The sequence below is a fragment of the Periophthalmus magnuspinnatus genome, chromosome 17 (genome assembly GCF_009829125.3).
Source record: "Periophthalmus magnuspinnatus isolate fPerMag1 chromosome 17, fPerMag1.2.pri, whole genome shotgun sequence".
Classification (NCBI taxonomy): domain Eukaryota; kingdom Metazoa; phylum Chordata; class Actinopteri; order Gobiiformes; family Gobiidae; genus Periophthalmus; species Periophthalmus magnuspinnatus.
In genome coordinates this window covers 19,739,448-19,752,335 of record NC_047142.1, presented here as the reverse complement: position 1 = coordinate 19,752,335, position 12,888 = coordinate 19,739,448, and the positions used below count along the sequence as shown (strand labels likewise).

Sequence of the window (12,888 nt, the reverse complement as noted above, 5' to 3'; positions counted from 1 at the left end):
TTTTTCTGCTTGCAGTGTCTCCATGTTCTGAGTTCAGCTGTTTGAGTGGAGAGTGTTTGCCATCTGAGGTGGTCTGTGATTTCAAAGAGGACTGTCAAGATGGATCAGATGAAGAGTTTTGTGGTATTGTTTCTGTTTTGTATGTAATACTTAAAGTTGCATTGCATATTTTTTCTGATGCTTGCCATTTGCTTGTCTCCATAGAGGCATTATTGGTTTGCCAGGAATTTCTGCTGTATTGAAACAATCTATTTTCCATTGTATTTAATTTGTACTGCTAAAAAGTACCTTGAAAAACATGCATTCTTACTGTAAGCAGGCTTGCCTCTCCTCAGATCTTATTTATATCTTATATCTATCTGTTGGTGTCATTTGTCTCCATGGAAATAAAAAACTTAAATTCTGTTAAGTGCCACCTTTAAGAATTAGTTTATTAGTTACACAGAGTAGACTTTATAAAGCCCTATCATGAAAGATGTAGCCTGACCGTAAATCATTATTAAAATATAATAAATGGTCAATAAATAGGATGTGTTTATGTGACATTTTAGTTACCGTGCAGATTTGTTGACCTGTTTATGGTTAATATCTCTGGAATTACTGGGCCTATCTGTATGAAAAAACTGGCACAAGGTCAACATCCTCTCTGTCAATATAAAGAAACTGAAGTGTAATTATATTTTAATTTTTTTTACAATAACTTAATGGTTCTATTATTTGACTTCAAAGAACCGATTGCTGTCAGGTGAAAGAAAGTGTGTGGAGCCAGTCACACATATTATTAAGGTTCAACATTTGGCGATCATAAGTTCAGATATTTCATCCAAGAACAGTAAATCTTCACAATATTGTCAAATCATCACATTATACAATATATACCTACAATAAATAATGTCTGATATAAACAAGTGGCATAGCTTCCACCCACCAATCTGAAGGTTCTCGGTTCAATCCTAGCCCCAGTCTTTTGGCGGGGCACTTGCACGCATTGCATGTCCAAACCAAATTTTAAAAAAACATTTATTATCCCAGAACTTTTTGTTTGTCAGTAGTTATTTGAGTGACATTATATTTTGTTGATGATATGTTTTTAAGTTTATAAACTTTTTTTTTTTTTCTCTCCAGGGTCATGTGACTTTGAGCATCACTTCTGTGGCTGGAACGACAATTCGGGAGATGTGTTATACACCTGGATACGGCAAAGAGCCAATAGTAGTGCAGTGCCTGGATACGACCACACCACAGAGAGTCCATTGGGTACACTTCCTACCCGGTCATAAACAAAACATTATCACTATCATTCATTTATTGCGTTTAAGATAAGATTTAATTTGATGATAAAATATTTAGTTGTTTATTTTTTTCTATGCAGGATACGTGATGCAGGTAGATGTCAATGAAGGAACTGGCATGTTTTCAGAGGCTGTTTTAGAGTTTTCTATTGAAAAAGTATTGGGTATTGGTTGCTCTCTCAGGTACTTATTGATATAGTTCAGCATGCATTTCCAATTTGATTAAAATAACACAAATAATTGTGACAATCATTTAAGTAGCTATGTAATGCAAAACTTTAATGAGCATTTTATTGTATTGTATTGGTTTGTCCTCATTTTTCACTCACACAAAGTCGTATTTTGATTGATTCATGTCTCGTAGAGTAATCCTGCATTGTTCTGGGTTTGCCTACCCACCTATCCCTGCCCATAGCTTGGCACTTACATGCAATTATTTTAAAAAATTACACTTTAGGTCATACAAAAGGGCAAAAAAAAAATGTTGCATAGACTTTTATTAATGTAACAAATCTGCTGCTGGTCATGGTGAAATGGCAGTATGAAGCAGCAGTTTTGAACAGGAAATTATTGGTCCCATTTCTATTATTAAGCGGTGTTAGATCAAGGTGGAAGTGTACAATGAACAATATGTGAAATAATGACCAATGTATGTATACTAAATACCAACAAAGCATTACAACTCTTTCATTTCAGATTTTGGTATCACATATATGGCACAGAGACCTTTGCGACATCAGCCCTGGATGTAAAAATAGTGAGAGGATCAAGTGAGGAAAAGTTGTTGGCCATTCGAAAAATTAACACAAATGGATGGGAAAATGCAACAGTTTTTATAGGGAATCAACCGAAAGGATACAAGGTTAGTACTGATTGGAGGAAATCCAAATATTTAATTAAATAATATTATATTAGTTTTCAGACCTTTGACACTTTTATAATTCTGTGTTCTAAATGGATTCTTCTCAGCCTCAATGAAAAGCTATAACTCACCCCAACTCCTCATTATCACAGGGCTCAGTTTTAAGACCATCTTTATTTTCCATTTATTTACACTCACTTGGCACTTTACTTGAACAGCATATAGTCACATTTTTTTTTTATAAGGACAATACTCACATTTATTTGCCTGTAAATGATTTTCTCTATTATCTTAAAGCGGACCTATTATGCAAAATCAATGTTTTCAAGCTTTTACCCAGTTATAGTTGTTTCTCCTTCTCATTTATCCTCTCGAAGTTGAATTCAGCGTGATTCATCAATGTTTGAGTAAGCATTATACCCCCACTTTCACTGCCACCGATATACGCCCACTGCTCTGTACTTGCTTTGCTCTCCAGTGTTATTCTCTTAATCAGTGATATGTATTGGATTTGGCAGCATCACATATTGATACAAATAAAAAAATAAATAAATCTGTTACTTACGTGCTTGCATGGTCTGCAGAAATCTATAGGAGATGCTGACAATTGCATCTCTCTTTGTTGTGATGGCTTTTACTGCAATGTCATCTCGCATTGAGCACCGCAGTTTTCTAATGCGGAACTCTGTTGTCTTGTATTTTTTATTAAGTCATTTTAGAGAAATATTGTGATTTAAAATGCAAATCCTTACATAATGACTAAAGGCAACATTTAGTTTTACTTATCTGCTTATTTATATACTATATAAAGTATATAAACAAATAAAATCTTATCCTCACCCTCTGCGGGTGGTCTCATCATTTTTCCACGCTTGGGTCCTCTACCAGAGGCCTGGGAGCTTGAGGGTGTTGCACAGTATCTTTGCTGTTCCTAGTGCTGCACTTTTCTGGACTGAGATGTCTGATATTTTTCCTGGGATCTGCTGTAGCCACTCCTCCAATTTGGGGGTCACTGCCCCGAGTGCTCCGATGACCACAGGCACCACTTATGCCTTCACCTTCCAGGCCTTCTCCAACTCTTCTTCGAGCCCCTGTTATTTCTGTAGTTTTTCGTGTTCCTTTTTCCCGATGTTCCCATCACTTGGTACTGCAATGTCTGGGCCTCTATTTCTCTAGTGCTCAAGGCCTGCTCCTGTGCAGCCAAGATGAGTGCCTCTGTGCTGTCTTTCAGTCCAGCTTTCTCAAGCCATTGGTAGGATTTCTAGTTATCAGCCACTTCAGTTACGTTCTGGTGGTACATCCCGTGCAGGGGCTTGTCCTCCCAAGATGGTGCCTCCAGCACCTCTTCCTCTGCACTCCACTGTCTGAGACATTCGCTGAGCACATCATCTGTTGGGGCCTTGTCCTTGATGTACTTATGGATCTTGGCTGTTTCATTCTGGACTGTGGCTCTCACACTCACTAGTCCTTGGCCTCGTTCCTTACTGCTCGGGTGTACAGTCTCAGGGTGCTAGATGGAACCCTGTATTCATGGTCAGGAGCCTCTGTGTCTTAATGTCTGTGGTCTGTATCTCCTCCTTAGGCCAGCTTATGATTCGTGCCGGGTATCTGATTACTGGCAAGGTGTAGCTGTCTTTTGCCCAAGTCTTGTTCTTGCCATTGATCTGACTTCTTAGAATTTGCTTTACTGCTTGGAGGTATTTGGCCATGGTCACTTTCCTAGTTGACTCTTCAAGGTTCCCATTTGCTTGTGGGATACAAGGTACTTGTAACTGTCCTCCATGTCTGGTATTGTTCCTTCTGGGAGTGATACCTCTTCTGTGTCGACTACCTTCCCTCTCTTTGTCACCATCCGACTGCACTTCTCAAGCCCGAATGACATTCCAAGAGCATGGACATTGGAATGTCATTTGGGCTTGAGAAGTGTAGTCGTTTGTTTGTGATTGTGTCTGTATTCCTTGGACATTTCCCTTTATTGGTTGTAATGTTTTTCCTTTCTTTTACCCCCAGCTGCAATTTGTTTCCAAGCGTCCCTTCAATAGCCATAGCGAAATAAAGTTGGACGATATCTTGTTTAATAATTGTGGCATGGACGACATACCTCCACCTTCAGATCAGCTGTCTTGTGACTTTGAGAAAGACATGTGCTCTTGGTATCATGACTACACAGCCAGCCTTTTGTGGGACAGGAGTAAATTATACTTTGAAGTCAACCCCGAAGTTACTGGTTTGCTTTTTTGTAATATTACAATACATTATCAAATTATTTCATGCCATTGTTTAACTGTGACTCATCATTCTTTCAGGTTACCATATGTTAATAGAGGCTGCGACAAATCAGCCTATCAATTCAACAGCCAGACTTGTCGGCTTTCCTCAGTCTGCACAAAAAGGCCTCTGTGTCAGTTTTTGGTACCATATATTTGGCAGCAGTATAGGTATACCTCAAATAAACAATGTACTATAAAATTGATCAATATTATTGAAGTTAAAGTCATGTTATTGCAATTTGTATACATTCAACGACTACTCTCTTCTAAACTCTAGGTTCATTAAAATTTATCACCAAACATCCTGATGAAGAACAAACAGTTGTGTGGATGAGAAATGGGACACAGGGAAATAAATGGAGATTTGCTGATTTGACATTTCAAAGTAACAAACCAATACAGGTATTTTTGGATAATCTTTTGCTTTTATTTCTCCCGAACAGCTGAATCAAACATCGCTTACTGGTTGCCAATCTTATAGTAATACATTGACTCTTTTATGGCACTTCACAAGTTCAAAAGTTTAATAATAAGTTCAAGAAGTTGTTTTTTTTTCTTAGACATGCAATCTAATTTATCCATGTTTTAGTTAGCATAGCTTTTCTTGATTTCTACCATTGCTGAGATAGGTTTTTGGTATTTCTCTGTCTACATTTGATTTAATGTTGCTCAGGTTTGTAACTGTTGTTCAATTGTAAAATCAATCTCAAAGGTTACACCTGCATGTTTCCATGGAGTTGTTGCTGCTTTGCCTTGAAGTTTCCAAAATATGGTATTAAACTTAACTTAAACTACATAATCGTAATGTCACCAGGCCAAGTTACAGGTCTGATCTGTGGAGAGCCAAACCCGCTCACTTTAATAACGCTGTTGTTTTTCAAGGTTTTTAGCAATTAAAACACATATAGATGGTGCCATATAGGCAAAGCAACAACATCTCAATGGAGACAAGCAGTTACATTGTGCACTATTTAAATGAAAATTATTTTTAATTTTTTACAAGACTTCATACATCCAAGTATATTTCATTCTGCATTGTTTATTTTTCTCATCTCTAATGTTTCAGTTTATAATAGAAGCAGTGGTAGGGGGGACAGAAGGGAGTATATCCATAGATGACATTGTGGTGACCCGCGGATTAAATGGCTCCTGCCCTGCGGAGAGAGAGTGCACCTTCCAGGGGTCTCTGTGCGGCCTTCAGCCTTTTGAAGATTTTGGCTGGACCAGGGTCAAAGGGAGCACACTACCAGCTGATGCTCCAGGACCAGAGGCAGACCACACCCTGGGGACGGACCAAGGTTAAACCATAGTTTTAACAATAATCTTTTTTTGGCCTAGTTTTGTCTAGTTTGTCTAGATTTTTTCTTTTATCTAAATTTTATGTCGCATTTTATTGTCTCGATACAGCACATGCCACTTAAAATAACCATGAGTTACTTTATGCACTAATTAGTATATTCGTGATTAATCAACCTTCAGTCAGCATTTTTCATCTTCAGATCTCAAATGTTTTGCCATAACAAAGAAGTAGCAAGGAATGACAAAAGTATATAGAATAGCACTGGTTTAGGGTTATGTGGCAGTCAATTTGTTTTACCATTTTTTTATTTGTATTTCTGCCTTGTCCAATGTATTAAAACTAAATGCCTTTCCTGTTGTCTTACTACAACTAGGTTACTACTTGAGTTCTACGTTGTGGAGTCTTGCAGCAGGGTCTAAGGTGTCTGTGATGACAGCGGACATGGGGCCCACTGCAGCAGGTGGAGAGTGCCTGATGTTCTGGTACCACATGGAAGGACTGGGCGATGGTGAAATAAATGTTTATATTCAAACCAATGAAAGTGGCACAGAGCTGGTCCGAGTGTGGACCAGACAGGGGGATCAGGGGAGCCACTGGAGACATGGGAGAATCACACTGCACAGTCCAAATTACCAGTTTAAGGTAGAGTAATATTTATATAGTAAGATCTTACATTTTTTTCAAGATTTGTAAGTAGTGTTGAACAGCTAAGCATTGGCATTTCGGTTTTATGATTAGAGAATAATTTTCACTGCACAATTAGTTTATGGATGCAGGCTTTTATTTTCTCAAATGTTGCTCCTCATCTCTTCACCTCCATTTCATGTCTACATTTGTCACATTCATTAAAGCTAGTGAGCCAAAAATATAAATTAAAATAAAATACTCAAAATTGTAAAGTAACTTTTCTTGATTTGCGTGGAATGTTCCATAGTTCCACATTAAAAATGAATATCTGAGAAAAGCGGATACCAGATAGTGCTACCAGGCCAAATTACAGGTCAGATCAGTATAGAGGCAAGTGCAAGAATGCATGTTTATCCAACAAAATTTTGAGCAATAAAAGCATATCAATAATTAAATAAATGCAAGACAGATAATGCCATACTATGGAACAATTTCCAAGTAAAGCAACAACATCTCGATGGAAACAAGTAGATGGCAGACCCCTACCAGAAAATTACATAATGTGTAATGAAGCGTAACATAATTAATTAGAAAATGAATTGAATGAAAACTAATTGCCGGATTTTGAATTGCAGGTGATATTTGAGGCAGTGGCAGGTCCTGACCCAAAGGGAAATATTGCTATAGATGACCTGATTGTGTTAAATGATGCCTGTCCACCTCACGGTCAGTAGGGAATGTCTGGTTTTGTTTCTCTGCATTCTCTAAATATGGTAAACTAAACAGTACTTATGCCTCTTATGCATCTATACAGGTTTTTGTGACTTCGAAATGGATTTCTGTGGATGGGTCAACAGTCCACCCATCGAGTCTGGACTGCACTGGGACTGGCTCTCTGGATCCAGTTCGGGAAATCCATATATTCCAAGACGAGATCATAGCCTTGATTCACGATTTGGTAAATACTTGCTATGTATATTACAGAAATGCTTATTGCTAATCGCTTATTTTTATGATTACTAATTCATTTTAGTCTTGACAGTAAAAAGTTTGTAATGTTGTAATAGTAGATACTCCGTGGTACATATTTCTTGTTTTCCTGTACTGTGCAGTGTGCAACCCTGTGTACCATTGTTTATAGTCAATTAACTTACAATTCATAAATCTAAATCTGTATGTTTTTATTACATTTCCTAGGCCATTTTGCTTTTTTGACAAATACCAAACCCAATGAAACGGCTCGACTTGAGAGTGAATTGATGGACTCGGTGGAAAAAGCCTGCTTGGAGTTTTGGCACTACTCATCAGAATGGAGACATAACTGTACGTAACTTAACACTACCAACATAACCAAAGTCTGTAATAATATACTTTTTAGACAGTGCAAATATATGTTTTTTTATTTGAGTGTTTAAAAAATTTGTGCCACTTTACAATAACAACACCTTAATTAGCCTAAATCATACATAAACAAAGACATCATTCATAATGAACACATTGTTTAAGAATTATTCTGGTTTAATAACCACTTATTAAAGGCTTATAGTATTAATTAATTACTAAGCATTAATCATTCTTAATTGACTATTTGTTCATTATGAATTAAGTCTTTGTTCCTGCTTCATTAAGGTGTTAAGTGTAGTTATCAAAAAATCTCAAAAGGTTATAGTGATTTTTCATAGCAATGTAAGAACGCATACCCACAACTCTTCTAGTCCGAAGAACATACACATATAATTACTTATACTTTATACTGGATCAAGTATGTATGAAGTATTATGTAACATCTGTGATTTTCTTCTACATAATTTTTGTGTTTTATTTTTTTCTCTTCAGATTATTCACACTTTATTTTGACTGTGCTGATCAATGAAAATGATTCCCTTCGTCCCCTGTGGAGCATAAATGGATTTTTGAATGGCTCCTGGATCCTTGGTAGAGTGGATTACATGGCATCTGGGTTACACCAAGTAAAAATATATTAACATAATATTCTCATATAGAATACCATATTTACACATTTATTCATTTATAATTTAATGGTTGTTGCAGATTGTTCTTGAGGCCACTTGTCCAAAGTCAGATTGTGGCAGTATTTCTCTAGATGACGTCCATATTATGAGAGATATTTCCTGCAGTGACTTGATCCCAACAACAACCGCTTTTCCTCCAACCACTCCTGCCCCTCCCTCCACCATGGACTGCACTTTTGAACAAGGTCAGTATCTTCCTCAAATGTATTTTACTGAAAACCTGATTCATCTGATCATTAGTCACCGTGTATTGTCTATGAGGAAAATTGAAAGTAAAATGAAAGAGTCTAGAGAAAACATTTTATTCGTAGGAAATGTAGATATTTTTTCCCAGTAAGATGACTGATGTTTTATTATGTATAGGCCTAGCAATCTCAGCAATTTTGTTTCATTCCTCAAAAATCAAATCAATGGGATCTTTATAGAAAAAGCACACATGCAACTTGCTTGTCTCCATGAAGATGTCAGTGATTTGCCTGGAATCCTACAGTATGGCATTAAACTTGATGGCAGCAAGCAAGTGATGACACTAGGCCAAGTTACAGGTTACGTCTAAGGAAAGCATATCAACAACTCAGTGGACACAAGCAGGTGGCAGTACGCCTTAATAATCCATACAAATGTTTTCATTTTCACATAGATTTTAGGTTAGATTTTTTAGTGTATATAGTGGACTGGTCATAAGATAAAAAAAAAATTTTGTTACAGGCCTGGAAATCACTGTTTCTGTTATCAACAATCCCTCATTTTGCGTTGAAAGTTAATGAATTTTCTTGCATATTTGTGTCTTAAATATATAGGACTGTGCACCTGGGTTCCAGAGGTTGGTGCAGCTATCAATTGGACTCTTAGGAATGGACTTAATATTGATCACCCATGGCACGGGGCTCAGTATGACCACACTGTTGGAAATAATCAAGGTATTTATGCATTTATTTATTTATACTTTTTATTTATTTATAGTTTATTCACTTTACACTTATTCACTGGTTAAACAAAATATTTGATTTCTTTAGGTTTCTTTTTACTGTTAAATGGATCTGGCTCTGAAGATGGTGAGAAGGCCTCTATCTCCACCCCAGTCCTGGAGGTTTTCTCAGAGTTTTGTGTTGAATTTTGGTTTTACATGTCGGGGCCTGCTGTGTCCTCATTGGATCTGCTCATTCAGACTGTAAGTGTCGTTTCATCTATTAAAAAAAATTGTAGCAGCAAGAAATTGTATATTACATTTACTATATCAATGTTTTGGACAGTAAAAAAAATCTAAGACAACATTTATTATTAAACTAATTAGAGGTATACTGTGCAACTTTTCTACTAGCTTGTTTCACTGAAGATGTTATTCCTTCACCTGGAGATATTCCACAGTATGTCAAGTTAAATTTATCTAGGTTGCATTTATATCAGTGTTACTAGTATTTTTATTTCTCCAAAATTAACAGAAAATTACCATTCTTACTGAGAGCAGGCTGAAAGTGAAAGTAAAATGCCACAGATCTGACCTGTAATTTGGCAAGGTGGATCCATCTGGGTTTTCTGCATGAAGATAGATATGTTTGTCGTTGGCATACTTTGGAACATTCTAGGCAAAACAATTGAGACAATAGTGGCAGAAGCAAATGGTAAGAAAAGTTAGTATAACCAAGGTCTTTTTTTTTTCTAGGAGTCTTCTGACTTGTTGGTGTGGACTCGAGATGGAACTCAGGACCGAAAGTGGATTAAATCTCAAGTAAATATTAGCAATAATGAGATAAAGAAGGTAATCTTTTTACTTAAACATATGTACACACATACATTTACAAGTACACATACAATTATTTATGCACAACAAAATGCTTACTAATATACTGCTTACTAATATATTATGTTTCAATCCATAGCTCTTGTTCAGTGCTCATAGAAACAAGGACAGCGAAGGTTTTATTGCTATTGACGACATTACAGTCAAGAGCGGAGTTTGCCAAAATTATGGTAAAGTAGTTTTTTTTTTTCATGTTACAATCTTCTATAGATATTATAAATGAAAATAATGTCCAGTGTATTTTTATCAAGGAGAGATGGAATAATATTTTTATGGATTAGTAAAATAAAACTGTAAAATTAGCCAACTTAAAAACATTACTAGAGTAATCTGCAAGGGTCTGTTGACTTTTTGTTTTGTCTTGTTGCTGTATTTTTATATCTGTTCTTTTGTTTTCAGATGTATGTGGCTTTGATGCGGACTGGTGTAATTTTGAAAACGATGTCAGTAAGCTTGGACGGTGGAGTCGAATAAAAGCTAACAAGACAAATCCAGACCACACATACAGAACTGAACATGGTGAGGAGTCAATAGTTACTGTTACTCAAAGACAGACAAAAATCTGCTTGTAAGTGTATGACTCAAGTAGCAGTTTGTTACTGGAAACCGGAAACATCCAATCTATATTGAATCACTGAACCATCATTTACTCGCAAGCATTATTATTCATTGCAAGGAAATGCATTCATTTTTGGACATTCCATCAGTACTAGTTACTTATTGTCATGTGTCATCTTCCAGGTTTTTACATGAGTGTAGAGTTGTCAGACTCAGCAAATCCTCAAGTGGCTCAGCTCTTCACTTACGAGCTTCCAGCGGCTGCAGAGATGTGTGTGCGTTTCTGGTAAGTCCACTGCACATGCATTTTAAACATGGTATTGTGCAAGTCGAAAGTCTGTGAGAAGGAAGACTTTTAGGAAGGACATCTGGCATAAACAATCCATTCCCATTGTGTTACTTTGCATCTCATCATGATTTGACCAGCTGTCAATTTTATTTCAGTTTGACTTTAGCTTTAGATATGTAATTTATTTTGCACACTGTTAAATTTTAGTCAGTTATGAATTTGTAAAAGATTAGTCAAGGTTAAGTCTCAGTTTAAACCTGAGGAGGCACTTTATTTGGAACTGTTTGTTAAATGAACCAATAAGAGCTGACTGAAAAAGTCTACCCATTTTAATTAGCAAAAGACCCAAAGCAAAACAAAGAAAACAATAGTGCTAGCCAGGATGCTAATATGTGTGAAATTACTCATTAGGGGCTTGAAATACTATGCTAAGTAGGACTCAGGAACAGTGCACACTTAGGGTAGCACAATAGACCTAGCCTACAAACAGAAACAGTAAACAATAGGTGTTTTGAGTTTCAGTATATTTAGCTACTCCCTTCATATAGATATAAGACAGTGTCCACCAGTAATCTGACCAGAACTGAAGAAGCGGCTCGAATGAGCAGCAAAACATTTTCATTCCTACAACATTTTGTCCAGTTGACAGAATTTATATTTTTCTTTTGCTATGGATCAAACCTGGATGACTGAGGGATTACATAGATACCAAATTTAATTGCTACTTTAAATTCTTTAAGGGATGTATCCAAAAGTCATCATATTCATATCAAACTACGATATTTACTGGAGTTATTGTGTTTGATAACAGTACCTAATTTGAAAATATGTGTAAAATATTCCATTTTTCTAGGTACCAGTTGCCTGCGGGGGCCTCTAACACTCTTGCTATCCATTTGTTCTGGAGTGGAGAGTTGCATGAAACGCTCTGGGAATCTTCTAGTTCAGTGTCTCTGAACTGGGAGGTGGCTGAAGTTACTGTGTGGGCACCTGCCAAGTTTCATGTAAGGCCTCAAAATGGTCACCATTCATCATTCTTAATAGCAAGGGCAAGGGCAACTCACTCAAATAAAAAGGACCCAAAGAGTGCAGATATTTAAATATGATCAATAACATTTTGAATTGCACCCGATATGAAATAGGGAGCCAGTGCAGATTGCACAGCACAGCTGTGATATGCTCTCATCTCTATTTTATTTTTATTTTTTTTCAGCAGACAAGCTGATCATATCATCCACTCTACACACTTATTCTTCCTTCATTTTTAGGTAGTGTTCAAAGGATCTGATGTGCCTGGAATGACCTCTACAGTGAAGATAGATGATGTCTCTATAACAAAGGGAGCCTGCAGTCCTAGAGGCAGCTGTGATTTTGAGTCGGGGCATTGCACTTGGATCAACCGTCCCATAGAAGGAGGACATGATTGGGTTTTAACCTCTGGAGGCATGATCGGCCCACCAACCGACCACACAACTCAAACTTCTGATGGTACACTACTATATCTATATCTGTACATACATACATACATTCATTAAGATTACTCTACATTTAAATAATTCAGGAAAACCCAGATGATGATATCTTTGGAAGCTTCTGATGGGATTATTGACAACATTTAAATTATCTGTGTAACCCCTCCGATGTCCAGGTCTAATCCATACTAAAAGCCAATGTTAAATCTGTCAAGTGCACAAAAAATTGTAGGAGTGAAGACGTTTCGCTGGTCATCCAAGCTGCTTCTTCACTTCTGGTCAGATTGCTGGTAGACACTGCCTTGTATCTACATGAAGGGAGGAGCTAACTACACTGAAAATGTAAACATTGTTTACAGTTTCTGTATGTAGGCTAGGTCTGTT

General features: G+C 36.8%; 1 protein-coding gene across 1 annotated transcript in view; it reads left to right on the top strand.

The window, feature by feature from the left end:
* si:ch211-106h4.4 (MAM and LDL-receptor class A domain-containing protein 2) overlaps positions 1-12,888 on the top strand; it is a 34,402-nt gene continuing 21,514 nt past the window's right edge. Inside the window, exons 1-22 of the mRNA XM_055228408.1 lie at positions 1-123; positions 1,126-1,273; positions 1,373-1,475; positions 1,989-2,154; positions 4,165-4,381; positions 4,461-4,592; positions 4,702-4,826; positions 5,491-5,722; positions 6,098-6,366; positions 6,987-7,077; positions 7,166-7,309; positions 7,549-7,674; positions 8,188-8,321; positions 8,404-8,569; positions 9,185-9,304; positions 9,401-9,555; positions 10,048-10,143; positions 10,265-10,355; positions 10,585-10,704; positions 10,927-11,029; positions 11,886-12,036; positions 12,301-12,520. Coding sequence (XP_055084383.1) covers positions 100-123; positions 1,126-1,273; positions 1,373-1,475; positions 1,989-2,154; positions 4,165-4,381; positions 4,461-4,592; positions 4,702-4,826; positions 5,491-5,722; positions 6,098-6,366; positions 6,987-7,077; positions 7,166-7,309; positions 7,549-7,674; positions 8,188-8,321; positions 8,404-8,569; positions 9,185-9,304; positions 9,401-9,555; positions 10,048-10,143; positions 10,265-10,355; positions 10,585-10,704; positions 10,927-11,029; positions 11,886-12,036; positions 12,301-12,520 — 3,133 coding nt within the window. The 5' untranslated portion in view covers positions 1-99. The remainder of the gene's footprint in view (positions 124-1,125; positions 1,274-1,372; positions 1,476-1,988; positions 2,155-4,164; positions 4,382-4,460; positions 4,593-4,701; positions 4,827-5,490; positions 5,723-6,097; positions 6,367-6,986; positions 7,078-7,165; positions 7,310-7,548; positions 7,675-8,187; positions 8,322-8,403; positions 8,570-9,184; positions 9,305-9,400; positions 9,556-10,047; positions 10,144-10,264; positions 10,356-10,584; positions 10,705-10,926; positions 11,030-11,885; positions 12,037-12,300; positions 12,521-12,888) is intronic.